The sequence below is a fragment of the Mitosporidium daphniae genome (assembly GCF_000760515.2).
Source record: "Mitosporidium daphniae strain UGP3 chromosome Unknown contig-107, whole genome shotgun sequence".
NCBI classification, from domain to species: domain Eukaryota; kingdom Fungi; phylum Microsporidia; genus Mitosporidium; species Mitosporidium daphniae.
In genome coordinates, this window is record NW_013546725.1 from 1 (window position 1) to 16,686 (window position 16,686).

Sequence of the window (16,686 nt, forward strand, 5' to 3'; positions counted from 1 at the left end):
CACGAACCACGAACCACGAACCACGAAGTAATGAAGGCAACGAAGCACAAGGCAGCGAGGCAACTAATCAATAAAGGTGACTGATCGTGATATTGGTCTTAAAAAAAGGTCTGTAACAGGCCAAGTATTGATTGGCAATAATTAAATCCAGGCACATTAGTGCTGAAGAAATGGCCGATACGGAAAATCTTTGATTCACCGTTCATATCTGGTTATATTTGAACATCCTTTGTTTGAAAAACTCGATCGAATGACTAGGAGCCCTCTTTTTGTGAAAAGATACCAAATAACAGACTAGTTAGACCGGATCTATTTCTTCATATGTGCCTCATTTTGAGGAGGAGGAGGAGGAGGCTCAAATTTTTTGACGATCTTTACCGTAGTCTTTTTGAAATAATATGGCGCTTACCTTGAAGGGTGTGTTCATTTCGGCTTCATCTTCTTTATCCAAATTGTGAACATGGTATTTGGGCGTGTTGTGCGCGTTTTTTCAAAGGGCATCAATAAACTGTAACCATCAAAGTTAGCAATAAAATACCCGCTACACCCTAAAATGTGAATCTGTATCAAAAGATGTGATTTAGCACCAGCAAAAAGGGTGTATTTATTCCCCCTTAGCTTCCAGGTCTGGATTGAGGCGTCCCTCTAGCTAACGATCGGTATTTCAAATAAAGATGCAATCCTTGACAGATCAGAGAAAAGCCACTCCATTGGTTGCCCTTGGTACATAGTGACCCAGAAAACATGTGGCGATCCTTCTGCTCCTTAAGAAGTTCAGTTGGGATATTTTAATAATAATCAACGGTGATCTGAAAGCTGTGCAAAAGGATGCTCTTGTCCAGGGGGTGGTATACTGCTCTCCCCGGCTGCTGGCACAAATTGGACATCGGCAATCGAAAACTGGGCCTGGACGGCCCTCTTGACACGCAGAAGCTCGCGAAAGGTATCCTGGGATCCGTGTGCACGTTCAAAAGTCTCCCAGGCTTCCCAATAAGAGCCGCAGGTGCGGCTATCTGCCAGCCTAGAGCCGTAGGCATAGATTGATCTTGCACGCTCAACTTCACCCAGTGAGGCCTCCAGTGCTGCGTATCCAAGACATAAATTACGAACTGCAGAGTCAGGAAGTGGAGAAGAAGACGATCGAATTGCTTCTTCGTAAACATCTCTCGAGGCTAAAAGCCCAGAATAATGCTGTGTCTTGGCAAGTAGTACCATCCAGAGATCAACAAGATCATCTTTAGGAGCGGTGGCGGAGGCCGCCACTGCGGTAATACCTCTCCTTAGCACAGAAAGTGAGGCCCGGGGCTGTCCAAAGCGCTCTTCGAAGCTTGCATAGGCGATCCAAACTGTCTTTGAGTCTGGTGCACCACGAACAGCTTGCTCGTAGAGCTCACGTCCTCGTTCCACTAAACGCCAGGGACATTGCTGTCGATTGCTCAACATCGCTTCGAAGCGGCAAAGATACGCAGACCATAAGTCCATAGCTGCCGGAAAACCAAAGGCCGCAATGGCCCTCTCGTAAACGCTAAATATTATAGCATCTCTAGAATCTTGGTTTGAATCGCTACGTGCCTTAGGATCATCGCTACGTGCCTTAGGATCTATTTCGGTAGAATCTGCGGCGTCAGGCTGCGAATGGCTCCCTAAAAGGATGCCAGCATTTCCGCTCTCCAGAAAGTCAATGTATGAAAAGACAATGGCTGGAGTCGCAATACGCAGCTCAAGTGTGCGCTCAAACGCGCATTTGACGCGAACAGGTCGTCCCATCTTGATTTCCATCTCAATAATTGCACCCCAAAGAGCCAGGGCTCGAGGATGAATAGCCGTAGCACGCTGCAAAATCTCCAATGCCATTTCATTGCTTCCAGAAGGCGGGTCGCTAAATGCAGAAGAATAGGCAAGCCACACAGAGGAGGTTTCCTCCGTCGAGGCAAAATAGTCTGTACCATTGCCTAGAGCTCGTTCAAAGATTTCTCGCTGCTCTTCCGAAGAGGTCGCTCCTTTTGCAAAAGCTAGCCATAATTCACTCAGTTTATGGCTGCCTCGCTTTATGGAATCAATGGCCTGCATGAAGAGTTCGGTTCTTCTTGTAGGATCCGCGGCAATTCCAAGCGAAATTCGTCTTAACCAAAGCCCGACGTCTGAAGGTGAAGCCCGAACGAGTACTCCACTCAAAAGCCACTCTCTTTGCGCCATCAGACGTTCAAAGCGAGCAAGTCGCCAGTCTGCCTCCTGGCGCAGTGACAGTTGGGGGTTTCGCCGCTTTTTTGAGAGCTGCCGTAACAAACGGCCTATAGCCATCTCTTCCAGTTTTGCAAGTGCATCAAATACAAGGCCAAAATCGCGGGCTGTGCGGATAAGAACGCCCTTCCGGCCATCAAGAGCGGATATTAGGATATCACGGGCTAATTCCTGGGCTCCAGCTTCTGGGCGTTGTAGCAAATGTGCAGAAAGCGCAGCAAGTGCCCAACCGGCATCGTGTGCAAGACGACCGTCAGCAATACCCGCCAGTACTATGGCTTCTAGCTCTCCTGGCCGCATCTTAGAGGTTTGAGCGGCCAGCTCTACCATACGATGAAGGTATGCAGCAGAGGTATCTCCCTCCACAAATTTTCCTTGCTCTTTTACATTAAGACGCCTTGATGCAATGGCCTTAAGAGCAGCCTCTGGGAGGTCCCTTGTTTCCAATAGGAAAATAAGCTTGTCTGTAGCTTCTGGATCTATCGCTGCATATCGAGAAAAAATGGTTGCAGCAACCAAAGAATAGCATTCTGGCTTTTCTGCCATGGAAAGACCTATGGGCCATACTCTGTGATGTTGAGAAAGAGGAAGGGCGCGCAAGGCCCTGTCAAATACCCAAAGAAAAAACCTGGAATTTTTCCCGCTACTATCTTTTAGTTGGGCCAAAGAAGCCATAATATGTTCGAGATAGGAGATCCACATTCTCGGCGCTTTTGACTGAGTTAAGAGAGCCCGCTCCCAGAGCCCGTAAAGTGCTTGAGAGGAATTCTGGTCGGCTGCAGGACAACTTTGTTGATCGACCCTTTGATCCGATTTGGAAGCTTGCAAGAGACGGTGGTCCAGATATGATTTCCAAAGTTTATAAGAGCCTGGGAACAGCTTGAGAGCCCGTTCATACAACGACCAGAGTGGAAACCATAAAACAGCATTTACAGAATGCTCTTGTTCGAGGGACTTGACACGTTCGAGAGAGACGCACTTTAAGTCAATATACCTTATCCATATCTTTATAGCGTATGGATTTCGCTGGATATCTTCTTCATAAGGGATATCCTCGTCCTGGATGAAGGCGAGCACTTGAGCCTTCGTTAGAGGCTCTTCCATGTATACAACAATCTGAAAATTTAATTCAACTTTAGGGCCGAGTACAATTAACCCCAATTAATAGAGCAATTAATTTATTTATTTATCTATTTATTTGCATATAAAAAAGCCTATTGCTGATGCTCCTGTGAAAGCTGGTTTGCATCTACAGGAAGGTTGAACACATTCAAGATCTCAGAGTAGTCAAAATATTGCCCCGTTTGGATATCGTCACCTGTACCGCCTATGGCCAAGTCAACCTCTGGCTGTGCGAGCTCCAGATAGGCCCCTTGATTGAGTTTTAGCGGGGCGGGAGCTATTGTCCCATCAACACAGTCAAGTAATTCTGAAGATGTTGTCTGCTTTAAAGATCCATGGTCTTGTATGAGATACACGTCAATGGGTCCATTTTTGCTACTCAATTGCAGCTCATGGTGATGCTGGTATGGAGAGGCAATGTCCCGTCCCCCTGCTGTCCCGGAAGATTCTGGCTCTGGAACCTCGAGTGTAGAGCCATATGGCGCCTTTACGGCGAAAAGGGTGTCTTCAGAAAATTTTGGCAAATCCCTAATATCTGTATGCAAGACATAGGCAAGCCTTGAATTAGTTAGTCATCAGGATGAGATACCGTTTAAAAGACTTGTTCTCGGACATTGATTTTAAGATCCCTTGGATATATTCTCGATGATGGTCGAGGAGCGCTTCCTCGCGCCGAAGCTGAGCAATTTCATCCCTCAGCTCATGGATTTTTTGTCCCTGCATCGAGTCGCTTATGGAGGATGATGCGGAAGAAATCCCACTAGAAATAAGCAACTTATAAACCATACCTCCACTGGACTGTGTTTTTGGACTTTTTTTCAATGAGCCCAATGCCTTCCAATACATTAGTTATGTCATATATTCGGCGTTTTTGAACTTCCAACTTTGCAGATGCTTCATTAAGATCCACGGTGCCATTTGTTGAATCCTTCAGCAATTGCACAAACTTCCTAGTCAACAGACCAAGAGAGTTGTCAAATCTGCAGGGGGACGATGATATGGAAGAGGAGGGGGGTGCAGATAGTGGATGGGTTGAAAAATTCATTGGCGAAGATACGCTTGGGACAGCTGTTGCGGCCACAAACCCAGGCGAAGAGATCATTATACAAATCTATTCGGTAGAAACACAGGGGTCAAAAGGCAACAAGGGAAACGAATTGCGATTGTATTTTTAAAACCCTCAACAATTGTAATTTCAAACTTCTTGGTTGTACTTTAAAACTCCCCGCTGTACTTTCAATTGGGCTTCATTGATAGTCAACTTAAAATACAATTTATGATGCGCGTCTATTTAAAGCCTCCAGCCTCCCATTCTATTGTCCACTAGAAAAATCTCTTTGAGATTTTCCGGGCTAAATAATTTACAGATTTTCCAGGTCCCGCCGTTAATATTCCCTTTGCTGCTTGGCAGGCGGAGGAATAAAGCACCTTTCTCTCAAGACCTAGGCATTAAAGATCAATTTGCTTACAAGAAGCTAATTTATCTGGCGAATTGATATAGTCTGACCGGTTCGCCTCGAAGCTCCTTGGAAGATATGATGATAAATATCGCCTGTATTCATCCGATTTAGGAAACGAAATCGTTTTGCTGCGAAGTTGTGTGGCAACATCCGTTTTAAACCCCTTTGCTGTGCAAGAGTCTTGAAAAATCTCAATTTCGCCAACTTTCTTGATCAATGGGAGGTATAATTCCTCCATTGCACAAATGGGCGAAAATGGCGAATGGCCATTAAACGGCTCCATGGTGATGATTTTGAGGATTTTTCTTGGATCCTCGGCAAACTTCATTCGCACGTCGCCGAAATACGAAAGCGATACGATCTTGGTAAAGAGATCAAACAGGGAACATTCCTTTTTTTTCTGGCCCAATATCAGCAAAGATGCAGAAAGCGCAGATAAAAGGTTATCTTCAATCGCACAACATAAATGCGGAAAGTGTGTTACTGGCCGTATCCATTTTACTGGCTTCTGGAGCCTTCCAGCAAGATACAGAAACTTCCAGTTTTTAAGATCGTCAAGAGCAGAAGCAAGGGATATAACCCCATATTTGACCTAGCAAAATAAATTGCAAGAAATACGTTGTGCCCAAAGACGTCGTTGTCAAAGCTTACGTATGGATGGAAAAATAGGCCCGCTGGTATGGTGTCATTCAGATAAGAAAGATACCTTGGAGGGAGCGCTTTCATAATGGCAGAGTAATGACATGGATATTGTCTCTTTGTGAGCGAGTGGAATGCCTTTGTGTCTTCCACAATCAAAATATAATCTGTCTGCACGGAACTGTCGTTTTCGGCTGTGTTGATTGCCGAGCCATATGCAAACGCAGCAAGAATCGGGGCGTTAAAGGCAGATGTAATATCCATGGAAAAATTAAAAAAATTTGTGATGCGTCTCCTGCGTCGGTCCATCAGTTCCCGGGACCATTCTGGCTTCATTTCTTTAATGGCAGAAGAGTTTGACGACATTTGGAACCTTTACCAGATCATACATAAAGACGATCGTATCAAAATGTCTACCTCCAGGTGCCACGCCATGCACTAATTTACAGACGCGTTCGCTCCGATAATAACCCATGCTCTTCAACTTCAACAGAAAGCGAAAGGATCCGAATTACGCTTTGGATACAAGTTGATACGGTTTCAGCCGACTTGAGTATCTCGAGCCTTGCCTTGAAGGGACGTGTGTGTGTGGAGAACGACTATGTGAAGGTATGCCGATATAGCCTTCATTCACTCCCTCAAGATCGGTATTTAGGACCACTTTTATCGTTAGGCTCCTTCCATACTCTTAATGTGGGAATCAACGAAAAAATCGAGCTGCAAAAAGATTTCTGGCCCGAGTACATTCTTGAGCTAATTGACAAATCCATCAAAGAGGGCAAGAATGTTCCCGTGATCGCACTGATTTTTCAGATGGGCATGAGGTTGATGTATTAATTTTTAGGTGTCGCCCACGTTTGCGCCATCAAAAATTCGGCCATCATTTTGAAAGAGAAAATCGAGACTCATATACCAAAGAAATCCAATCTTGGGATCAGATCAAAAGTGACGTTTATATGAGCTTAATTTAGGCCATCGAGAATTTCTATCTTCGCATATGCAAGACACTTGTGAAACATTTCCAATTTTCCGATATCAATAACTGCCTGGTGGCTAGTCCTGGATTCTACAACAAAGACTTTATTGAATACATTTGCGACCGATTTGCTACTCCATCGGCAGATGCGGCTTTGCGATCTCTTTTTTTAAACAAGTCTAAATTCATAGTCGTTCACTCTTCCCATGGCTATTTGTCTGCACTAGAGGAAATTCTGGCAGATAAAAGCTCCAGTGCTGTTCTTTCCTCCACCTCGTCATTCAATGTTGAACAAAAGGCTCTTGAACGATTTATCACCATGTTATCAAAATCGCCTAACAAAGCCTACTATTCGTATGAACATGTCCGCTATGCTGCTGATTTAAATTCCGTCAAAGAACTTTTTATTTCTAGTGAGCTTTTGAGGTAGGGATGCCTTCAGTTGATGGTGATAGAACTTGTTTTGATGTCGAAAAAAGAAAATCACTATTTTCTTTAATGCAGGATGTAAAGTCACAGGGAGGAACCGTAATTGTATTTTCCAGCTGTTTCGGGTCAATGGGACAACTAAATTCATTATCTGGAATTGCTGCTATCCTTCGTTTTGAAATCTCAGAGGAGTCATTTGAGCTTTGCTGATAAGCCGGTAACCTGCACGGCCCTAATTGGAACAGTAAAAAGATTTAGTTTATCATGTCTGGTATCTAACGATAATTAAATTTCAACCAATCAAATGCATGAAATCGCCTTGGGACGCCCCTAAATAATCCCGGCATGCGCCAGCAGAGCGGCCAAAATGCTGACGAGCTGACTGTAAATGTGCAATCTTTAGGGGTAGTGTTTATTTGTAACACGCCCCCAATATGTTTTCCACAATCAACCAGAACTTGAATTTATAAAATTAAAATATGTCCACACCAACCCTACTAACTTTTGTCCTTTTCCAAGATCATTTTAATATCAATCCCTCAACGTAATGATTTCGTGCGGAAGCCTCCTTTTGGCGATTTTCCTCCTTCTTTTTGGGTTGTTTGATGTTTTTGTTTCTGCAAACTACATCACAAAATGCGATTCTTATAACAAGCAGTGCTTCTTTCATGATCTTAAGGAAGGAGACATATTTGGCGTTAACTTTGAGCTATATGGGCCAAATTCAAAGGGCACAGTCAACTTTGAAGTTTGGTTTGATGGTAACTTTTAGATTTACGATGGAACCCTTCAAAATCGTCTTTTCAATGCTGACGACCTGAAATTTGGCACCTATCATTTTAGAGCTGCGCAGACGGGCAGACACTTTTATTGCTTCATTGCGAAATCTTCGATTGTTGATGTAAAGTTTTCTCCGCTAGGAACACATGCAACTCCTGCATCTAACAGTAGTAGCCTTTTTAGATTGCCTTATCCCTAGAACCACCCAAAGAATCGCTTTCTGATTCCTTTCAACAGCTTGTTGTCGGTCTCAAGGCAATACAGGCCGAACAATCATATTTACTGGACCGAGAAAAGGCGCACCATGATAGTAAGCTGTTTTTATAAACTTCAGCTGCAAAAAGCACAAATTCCCGCGTGTTTGCCTGGACGATATTGCAATTATTGATTTTGGGTGCCCTTTGCTATTGGCAAATACACTACGTGCGCTCGTGTTTTGACTCGAAGAGAACGGCTGCCGGATTTTCACATTAACAGTAAAAAATCGGCTCAAAATTGCCTCTCTTCGCGTGTACTTCAAGTCGTCGTTAGGGTTGAGAATAAAGTTAAATTTTCTAAATTTTGTGCCCAATTCCCACTCTCCTCATGGATCAGCCATCCAAAGAACGCGAGGCAATGGATGTTGTCAATGAAGACATAGACACCAGTTTTGAGTCTATAGATGGGGCGCTAATATACCAGGAAGATGATTGCGACGGAAAAGTCTTGTCATCATCATCAGCCTCGCTATCTCAACGCAAGCTTGGAATCGCCATTGCTTCATATTCCACACTCATAAAGGCACTTTTCGAAGATCTCGAAAGTTTAAATTACGAAAGAATTTCTTTGGCTGTCTCTCATATGCCTTTGCTTTGTTCCACCATCGGCCCTGAGCTGACCCGCTCCAAACTGCTTCCGTATATTTCATACATTTTGGACTCGATTGACGAGCAGGAGATGATCCTTGGTTCATTGGCACATGTTTTAAACTTGGAACGTCCAAATTCAATTACCATTGAGCATATTGGAGGTCTCTCTTTCGTAGAGCCTTCAATAGTTCCCCTGCTTGGGGATCTCATTTTCCACTCCGATTCTTGCTCGCTTATTACGGAAATGGTTCCTCCCCCAGCATCTCTCATTGTTAGGTGACAGACACTGTAATTTCATGGTTAAAGCTACTATCGCCAGATGAGTTATCCCGAGCCCTCGAGTCGGATTTTTTCATCATGGACATCGAGTCTTGGCCAACAATTGCGATTTTCTCAAGGATTGTTGGATTCATCAAGAACCCGGTACTCCGGCAAAACCTTATGAGGTTCGTTTGGGCCATACTTATTTCTTACCACTAGCAAATATTTGGACTATTTGTCTCCGTCGTATCGACTTTGGATTCGTATGAAGGTCATCAAAACGCTTGAGGTTTCCATTGCAGCAGCTGATAATTGTAGAATTTTATTCGATTTTTGCCAAATGAGCTGCTAATTTCGGAGCCCCGGATTATTTCGTCGATCTTGAGTCTTTCCAACGAGGCGGACGACATCATTAGACTCAATAGCCTTTCTGCCCTCTCGCTGGTTTGCGCTAGCCTTTCCATCAGAGAGGACCATCCGCATGCCATTTTTACGCAAAAAATCATCCCCTCAATGCAATCGTTCGCAACAGACAGTTCGTGGAAAGTTCGATATGCATTTAGCAATCAACTGGAAAAGGTAGGGGTTTCCAAAAAAGCTCTAGATTTTCAACACCATTCCCTCTGATAAAGATAGGAAAGAGATAATTTATGACCCCATCTGCAGACTGCTAGCAGATCCCGAAGCCGAGGTGCGTTCCTCCATATGCAAGAACCTCACGAAATTGATTCCTCTACTGGATTTGGAATTTGTGCAGTCTAGCCTTCTTGAAGAGATGGAAAAACTTGTGCAGGATGAGAGCCCTTTTACGCGTTCTTCTTTATCATGCTGCATTGGCGTGCTCGCGTGTCGTCTGAATGGCGATAGCACTATTGTTGATAGAATTACGAGCTTTTTAAACACCCTGCTGCGGGATCCCTCCACAGAGGTCAGACTGAACGCCCTCAAGTCAATTTCGGAAAATGTTGAAGGTTTGATAGCTTTTTGAATCAAAACTGGCGTGTAGATTTTTCGTGCCTCAGCTCGCTTTCCACATCCCTTATTTATGCCATTGTGCAGCTATCAAACGATGCGTCGTGGAGGATTAGAATAGAAGTGCTCCGGTTGGCACCAATGCTTTCAAAGAAGCTGGTATGCCGGTCTTTTGCGCTATTTTTAGGGACTGGATGTGTTTCAGGGGGCGCTTTCCTCCATCCTTCTTCAAGGCCTCATTGATAGGTCCTTTTCTGTGCGGAAGGAAGCTGCGCAAATGCTCTTCGAATGTGCGAGTCTTTTTGGCATCAAGTGGATCGTTGAAAACTTTATCCCATTCATGCTCACCTACTCGAAGCATTCCAATCATTTGATACGGCAGGCATCGCTATTTGCATTCCAAGCGCTCATTTCTTTTTGCACAAAGGAGGTGGTTGAAGAGTATTATCTGCCCACGCTTGGGCTGCTAGCGGAAGATCCCGTGCCCAATATTCGCTATTGCCTAATTCCGATTATTTTGGACTTGAAGTATTTATCAAAAACAATTGGGCGCAAGGGCTCGCCCTCCAATGCCATTTGCGAAGCACTGGAGAAGATCAAAGACGCCCTTCTTTGCGACGCACATCCAATCGTCAGGGCAGAGGCAGAAAAGACCCTCAAGACGGACTGCGAACGGGCTGATACTCTAAGATAAAGCCTGCGTGTATACTCATTCCAAAAGCATGCAAAATTGTTTTGGTATTTGTTCAAAAAAAGAGCATAGATATTTGAATTTTAAAAATAAAGCATCTGCAACGTTGATGGTCTTCTCAAGTGAATGCTTGCCAGCAAGACCATTAAAATGCTAAGGCATTAAACGAACCAAAAGTACCCCGATCATTTCGTCGAATGTGTTGATGGACGATAGAATTGTCTCCGAGTGCTGCTCCAAAAGCGAAAGCGCAACGAAGAGCGCGTATTTCTGTGGGCTGCAGTATGGATTGCACAGTACCAGCTACGCAAAATAACAGAGCAACAACTTACCTCCCATAACTGGCAAGTATCTTCGAAAGAGAATTCTCTTTTGAACCACACCAGCAACCAGCGATAGCAAACCAGTAGCGACTCTAGCCCGTTTTTTCTCAGGTGCGAGTAAAGCTCAATGTTCAGCAATCTCAGCAGTTGGCCAATCGTCCAAAGTGCCTGCTTCATTTGCGAGCTGTCGACCACCGAATAGAACGAATGCAGCGAAAAAAACGAGGCATCTTGCACAAGCGGCGCTAGCTCAAAGCCCTTCGATGCAGGCTTTCCGGTGAGAAAGCTGAGAAATATCCAAAAGGTCAAAACCTCATCAAAATCGACACTTGCAAAAATCGGCGAAAGAATGTCGCTCATCCCTTGGGCATAGTCGGATTGGGTACACAGCGAATACAATTTTAATATTCGACACATGATCTCCTGATAAGGCGGAAGCTCAACGGCATCCACATCTTTGCCAGCATATGTGGCCTCAATGGCAGCTGCATCTGCTTTCGCCTCACTAATTTTGCGATCATTGAGATCGGAAGACCCGATCTCGGATGTTGCGCCTTTCATCTTTAAATGAATATCCCACAACGAGCCAAGAACAGACACATCCGTTCTATTTACGTCCTTGTGAATCAGAGTAAAATTGGGCGATGGTTCTGAATGCGAATACTTTTTCAACAACGCGAAATATTCACCCCTCAGTTTTTCGGTATCATTTACAGATTGGATGCCAAATATCAAGGGCCAAAGAGTGCCCCTTGCGTCTCTGGAAGCCGATGCTGGCTTACGAGCAGCTAGGAAAAGACATAAAAGCGATACCTATGCTTGTGACGCTCCTGGGGATAACGATAAGCGCTGCTATAATGTCAATGTCAGACTCCATTTCCGATGATGGTCTTTCGATTTCGAATTCTGAAAATTTAGCGTCAAGGGAAAACAGTCTTTGGGTTCCCGAACCAATAGCAGAAAAGAGGCTCTCGGGTGCCAGAAGCGAATCCATACAAAGCAAGTTTAAAATAAATTTGAATGCAATAAAATTAAACCAAACCCGTCCAAACAAACGGCGCTCATGGTGGCCCCTGCAATGGCACTGCTTGATATCATTCCTGTGTTGTTTTGTACGCGCTCTATGCTGTGTATGGATTCAAATTGCCAAGATAAGATTGAGAATTCTTTATTTGCTATCACTTGATCAAAAGAGAACACCCAGTCATTTCATCCGGCTTTTCAAGCCCAAAAAGCTCCAATATGGTTGGCGCCACATCGCAAAGAGCGCCAATTCTGGAAGTGGTGAACTTGAGCTCTGGATTGCTCAAAATAAATGGAACTAATGATGAGAAAAAATATCAACCTGGTGCTGTCGTATGAGCGGTGAATGGACGATCCTCTTCATCGACCATTTTCTCGGCATTACCATGATCAGATGTGACCGCCAATAAATAATTGTGCTCTTTACAAGCCTCATATATGAGGCCGATGGCACGGTCGGTGGCCTCCACTGCCTTCACGGTAGCTTCATACTTTCCCGTATGTCCGACCATGTCGGGCGGCGCAAAATTGCACATCACAAAGGGGTATTTTCCAGATGAAATGCTTTCAATAACTTTTTCGGCAACTTCTAAGGAACTCATTTCAGGGGCAAGATCATAAGTGGCAACTTTTGGGGATGATACCATAATACGATCTTCGCCTTCAAAGCAAATCTCGCGACCTCCGTTGAAAAAGAATGTAACATGCGGATGCTTTTCCGTTTCTGCAATGTGGCATTGGTTGACAGAATGCTTGGAAAGCCACTCTGCAAGCACATTGTCCATTTTGATTGGCGAGAAAATCACTGGAATGTTGAAGACACCCTCTTTGTAGTCCGTCATACTAACAATGTGAAGATTCTCAGGAACATCCACGGTGGCAGTAACCTCCATCAATGGAGATGGTGTAGTAATGAAAGAGGAGACGATCTGGCGCATCCTATCGGATCGATAATTAAAAAAGACAACAGTGTCGTTCTTTGAAATAACCCCATCAGAATCAATAAGAATTGGCTTGAAAAATTCGTCGGTCTCATCAGCGGCATAACAGGCCTGGATGGTATCTCCAAGAGCCGAAGGCAAGATTTTTTTACCCTCGCCCCGCGTAAAAAGATTGTATGCCAGAGCTGTTCTTTCCCATCGCTTATCTCTATCCATTGCATAGTAGCGCCCAACGACAGATACGATTTTTCCATATGAAATGGAACTAAGATAAGAATTCAAGCTCTCCAAATATCCATCAGCACTTTTTGGCAGCGTATCACGGCCATCCGTGATTGCGTGTACGTAAGCAGATGGAATGCCAAATTCTTTTGCCTCCATAAGAAGACCCCGTAAATGGTTTACGTGAGAGTGAACACCCCCATCCGAAACAAGACCAACAAAATGGATGCGGCCATTTCCATTTTTGGCATTCAAAAACGCATCTTTTAATGTCTTTTGCGAAGCGAGCGATTTTTCAACGACCGCATTGTCGATTCGAACAATATCCTATTGCTTAATGTTATGATCAAACCTGTGGGACAGGCCGTCCAGAGCCAATATTGAGATGACCGACTTCACTGTTGCCCATCAGACCGTGTGGGAGTCCAACACGAGAACCATGTGCATATATAGGAACGGTAGGGAAGTTGGCTTGAAGAGCAGACATCACGGGCGTATTTGCAGTAGCAATAGCATCGTATTTGATGAGGTTGGGATGCAGCGATGAAATCTCTGCAGATCCGGGAACGTTTTTCAGAATTGGATCTGTCGGTGATATGCCCCATCCGTCGATGACAATCAAGCAAATTTTTGGATCCGTTTTGTGCGAGTTCATGGAGAAAAATAAAATAAAATAAAAGATTGTAAAATTGCAAAATTAAAATCTAAGGCAAGACTATTTCTGATCAGTGCATGATATACTGAAGCGAAATTTTTCCCAGATCGATGAAGATTCTTGTCGGAATAAAGAGAGCTCTTGACTATGCCATAAAATCAAGGGTTCGTGCTGATGGGAAATGGATGGAGACAAATGGGCTCAAGCATTCCATAAATCCATTTGACGAAATTGCGCTTGAAGAGGCTCTTCGCATCCGAGAAAAAGGGCAAAATTCGCATCAAATTACGGTGGCCAGCTGTGGAGGGCAGAAATCAATGGAAACCATAAGATCAGCCTTAGCAATGGGAGCTGATAAAGGAATATTAATAGATTCAGATAAAGAGGGGTCGGTTTCCCCTAATGACGGTTGGCTGTTTATTTGTTTATGGCTAGGAACGCTTCAGCCCCTCACGGTGGCAAAAGCATTGGCAAAAATAGCAAGTCGAGAAAAATCCGACCTGATACTTTTGGGGAAACAGGCAATTGATGACGATGCCGGCCAAACGGGGCAAATGTTAGCGGGGCTTCTTGGATGGCCACAAGTATCACAAGATAGTTGTAGCCTGTAGGTAACCTTTGCTTCGGAAATAAAATTTTCCGACTCTGGAGACGTAAACGTGACTTCAGAGATTGACGGGGGTCTTCAAGAAGTTAAGCTAACGCTCCCTGCTGTCATCACGGTAGATCTAAGGTGAGAAGTGCGCGCAATTCATGTATAGGCTTAACGAGCCGCGATTGGTGTCGCTGCAAAATATAATGGTATTGCGATTACAATTTATGTTTCCAGAAAGCGAAAAAGAAACCGATAGAAGTGGTTTCGATTGATGAAATTCTTCCGGATCGCTCTGATATAAAGCCTCGTTTGGAGATCCTTGATGTTAGCGATCCTCCCCCAAGGCCCTCTGGGCGGAAGGTTGAGTCGGTGGATCAGCTGTTGGACTTGCTTCACAAGGAAGCGAAAGTTCTTGAATTTCATTGACAAATGTTTGCTGTTGCAAGACCAAAAAAGTAAATTCTGAACTTTTAAAAGATGCCAGGATCACGATTAAATCTTTGGGGATCATATCCATGCGCTCCAACTCAAAATCAACCAAAACCATACCAAAGGGGGCTCCAGCAGAGCTTTTCTTAAAATTCAACCTATTTGGGCAGTAGATAAAAAAGATCCTCTCAATCAGAATGCGTGGGAGAGACAAATGGAGCATTGAGCTCATCATGTAAAAATGGGCCACAGGATGTGTTGCTCGAAATGGAATCCATCCATTAGCTCTGAGCTCATAATATACTCTGCATAGTTTAAAGTCCTAAATTAAGGGCATGAAAGGGCACCTGTGGCAAAAGGAAAGGATTAGATAGACAAATTTTCTCTTTTGAGTAAAGATAAAAAGCTTCTTCTGGAAAAAGAAACACTCCACTTGGGTTTAGATGAACCGAAAACCCATAGTGACTACATAATTGGCCAAATGACTTTCTGACGCAAACCAAATAATCTGGAGGTGTGAGGATATCGTCCGTATCACAATAGCGGAATTTTTCCACAAGAGCTGGGGGGAAATCCTTGCGGAGCAAAATAGTGGACATGGCGGCGTCACTAGCCTCTTTAAGCATTAAATTATTTTGCAAGAAAAATATCCCAACGAAAATGTGATGTGGCCAGCCAACATAAGCTCAAAATTTTTTTGACGAGGCATTTTTTGCGGCTTGAATATCCATCTAGCCTAATTGCCCATCCATCCTTTCCTGATGAGTTTAAGCAAGTTAGCAAACAGCCAACTGACAATTTTTGTATGCACAAGTGATTGGTGGTTATGGACGGTATTATGATGGAAGAAAGATTGACGTTGGGTGTGTAAACTGTGTCGGACCCTTTGTCAATGATCTATGGATGTATTTTTTCAAGTTAAACCAGTAAGCAAGGTTGATAAAAATGCCTTTCGAATTCTGCAACGAAGAAGATGCAGCAAATTTTGGAGTGGTGACCAATATTCCAAATAGCGAAAGTCTGAAAATGGTAACTGGAGTGCATATGTCTTGATTTTAAGCTCTATTTTTCGCAAACTGTTAGCTCCACCAGCGGAAAATCGGAACACAGAGTCACTGCGCTGTGCATAGATTGCGGCTTTCATGCAAATTGGTGTGCAGCATGCTCGACTTTCATGAATTGTAATTTTACTTTTAATTGTTTTTGCGAACATTATAACCCTAACCCTGCTCCAGATTTAATCCCACCACCAATAACAAAATCTTAACGTGCCTTAGGCTAACCCTTAGCCCTAAATTCGCATTGGATGATTGCAATGTTCTGGAGTGTCCAGGCAAAACCATGCTGTTTAATCATTGATGCAATCCAATCACACGAAACGTGCCAAACTACTTGATAGAATATCGCTCGCAATACCAATCATTATGTGCACAGACGCAATAAATTCGTAGGCCTTTTAGACTTCCAAATGCAACCCCCAATCTGACCATAGCCATTTGTGGTTCTTTTGCATGTTTTTGTATAGTGCGATGAACCCAAATTTGCTATCCAAAAATAACTTTAAAAACTCAAGTTCGAAGAAAATAGTGAAGAGCAGCCTGCTTGATAAACGGAAGAAGGTCTAAATTTGGACATAACCGCCGCCCAAGCCCCTCCACAAATATCACACTCATCACCAAATTGGCATAGTAATCATCCAGCCTGACGTGATGGTCTTTTACTAATTGAAGAAGATTAAACAAAACAGGTCCAATGTGGTATTCACCCAGAGGCATGGGTGAAAGAAACGTTCTACTGGGGGTCCCTCTAATCGGAGTGGGATGCGAAACAAAGAAATTCTGCACAATTTCCTGCATCTTATAACAGAATTCATCTTCGTCGATCACTGAGCCAGTGCTGTTGATGGGATGTCTTTCTATGATAAGTCTACCGGCTTTATAACCATCTCTCCATAAAATCAACGTTTTGAAAAGATCAAGGAAATTGTAAAAACGAGCAGAATCCAAGGTAGTGATCAACCCGGCGTCAAGAAAAACAACCCGGACACTGACGGAGCCTGAATATTCGATCTCCTTCTTA

At 43.8% G+C, this 16,686-nt stretch overlaps 10 protein-coding genes across 10 annotated transcripts; 4 read left to right on the forward strand and 6 right to left on the reverse strand.

Annotated features, from left to right (window-relative positions):
• Nucleotides 1-798: 798 nt before the first annotated feature.
• Nucleotides 799-3,345, reverse strand: DI09_107p10 (pre-mRNA-splicing factor SYF1; the record flags this gene model as incomplete). The annotated part of the gene is made up of 1 exon (XM_013384149.1): nt 799-3,345. One exon carries the CDS (start codon nt 3,343-3,345, stop codon nt 799-801), a length of 2,547 nt encoding a protein of 848 aa, XP_013239603.1.
• A 110-nt stretch (nt 3,346-3,455) lies between these two features.
• On the reverse strand, nt 3,456-4,465 carry DI09_107p20 (E2f1-like protein; the record flags this gene model as incomplete). The annotated part of the gene is made up of 2 exons (XM_013384150.1): nt 3,456-3,921; nt 4,152-4,465. The coding sequence occupies 2 exons, from the start codon at nt 4,463-4,465 to the stop codon at nt 3,456-3,458; spliced, it is 780 nt and encodes a 259-aa protein (XP_013239604.1).
• Nucleotides 4,466-4,812: 347 nt separating this feature from the next.
• On the reverse strand, nt 4,813-5,726 carry DI09_107p30 (matrix protein import protein; the record flags this gene model as incomplete). Its single annotated transcript, XM_013384151.1, has 2 exons — nt 4,813-5,415; nt 5,442-5,726. 2 exons carry the CDS (start codon nt 5,724-5,726, stop codon nt 4,813-4,815), a joined length of 888 nt encoding a protein of 295 aa, XP_013239605.1.
• A 22-nt stretch (nt 5,727-5,748) lies between these two features.
• DI09_107p40 (eukaryotic release factor eRF1) lies at nt 5,749-7,077 on the forward strand (the record flags this gene model as incomplete). The annotated part of the gene is given in 5 exon segments (XM_013384152.1): nt 5,749-5,873; nt 5,912-6,292; nt 6,307-6,412; nt 6,443-6,851; nt 6,869-7,077. 5 exon segments carry the CDS (start codon nt 5,749-5,751, stop codon nt 7,075-7,077), a joined length of 1,230 nt encoding a protein of 409 aa, XP_013239606.1.
• A 1,155-nt stretch (nt 7,078-8,232) lies between these two features.
• DI09_107p50 (uncharacterized protein) lies at nt 8,233-8,775 on the forward strand (the record flags this gene model as incomplete). Its single annotated transcript, XM_013384153.1, has 1 exon — nt 8,233-8,775. One exon carries the CDS (start codon nt 8,233-8,235, stop codon nt 8,773-8,775), a length of 543 nt encoding a protein of 180 aa, XP_013239607.1.
• Nucleotides 8,776-9,237: 462 nt separating this feature from the next.
• On the forward strand, nt 9,238-10,422 carry DI09_107p60 (regulatory subunit A of protein phosphatase PP2A; the record flags this gene model as incomplete). The annotated part of the gene is made up of 4 exons (XM_013384154.1): nt 9,238-9,335; nt 9,423-9,727; nt 9,763-9,887; nt 9,934-10,422. The coding sequence occupies 4 exons, from the start codon at nt 9,238-9,240 to the stop codon at nt 10,420-10,422; spliced, it is 1,017 nt and encodes a 338-aa protein (XP_013239608.1).
• Nucleotides 10,423-10,564: 142 nt separating this feature from the next.
• Nucleotides 10,565-11,736, reverse strand: DI09_107p70 (GTPase-activating protein Gyp7; the record flags this gene model as incomplete). The annotated part of the gene is made up of 3 exons (XM_013384155.1): nt 10,565-10,696; nt 10,752-11,515; nt 11,556-11,736. The coding sequence occupies 3 exons, from the start codon at nt 11,734-11,736 to the stop codon at nt 10,565-10,567; spliced, it is 1,077 nt and encodes a 358-aa protein (XP_013239609.1).
• Nucleotides 11,737-11,920: 184 nt separating this feature from the next.
• DI09_107p80 (uncharacterized protein) lies at nt 11,921-13,583 on the reverse strand (the record flags this gene model as incomplete). Its single annotated transcript, XM_013384156.1, has 3 exons — nt 11,921-12,063; nt 12,088-13,255; nt 13,281-13,583. The coding sequence occupies 3 exons, from the start codon at nt 13,581-13,583 to the stop codon at nt 11,921-11,923; spliced, it is 1,614 nt and encodes a 537-aa protein (XP_013239610.1).
• Nucleotides 13,584-13,693: 110 nt separating this feature from the next.
• DI09_107p90 (subunit beta of electron transfer flavoprotein) lies at nt 13,694-14,604 on the forward strand (the record flags this gene model as incomplete). Its single annotated transcript, XM_013384157.1, has 3 exons — nt 13,694-14,167; nt 14,195-14,305; nt 14,413-14,604. 3 exons carry the CDS (start codon nt 13,694-13,696, stop codon nt 14,602-14,604), a joined length of 777 nt encoding a protein of 258 aa, XP_013239611.1.
• Nucleotides 14,605-16,175: 1,571 nt separating this feature from the next.
• DI09_107p100 (ABC1-domain-containing protein) lies at nt 16,176-16,686 on the reverse strand (the record flags this gene model as incomplete). Its single annotated transcript, XM_013384158.1, has 1 exon — nt 16,176-16,686. A coding segment is annotated over one exon (511 nt), but the record flags the coding sequence as incomplete, so codon positions are not given.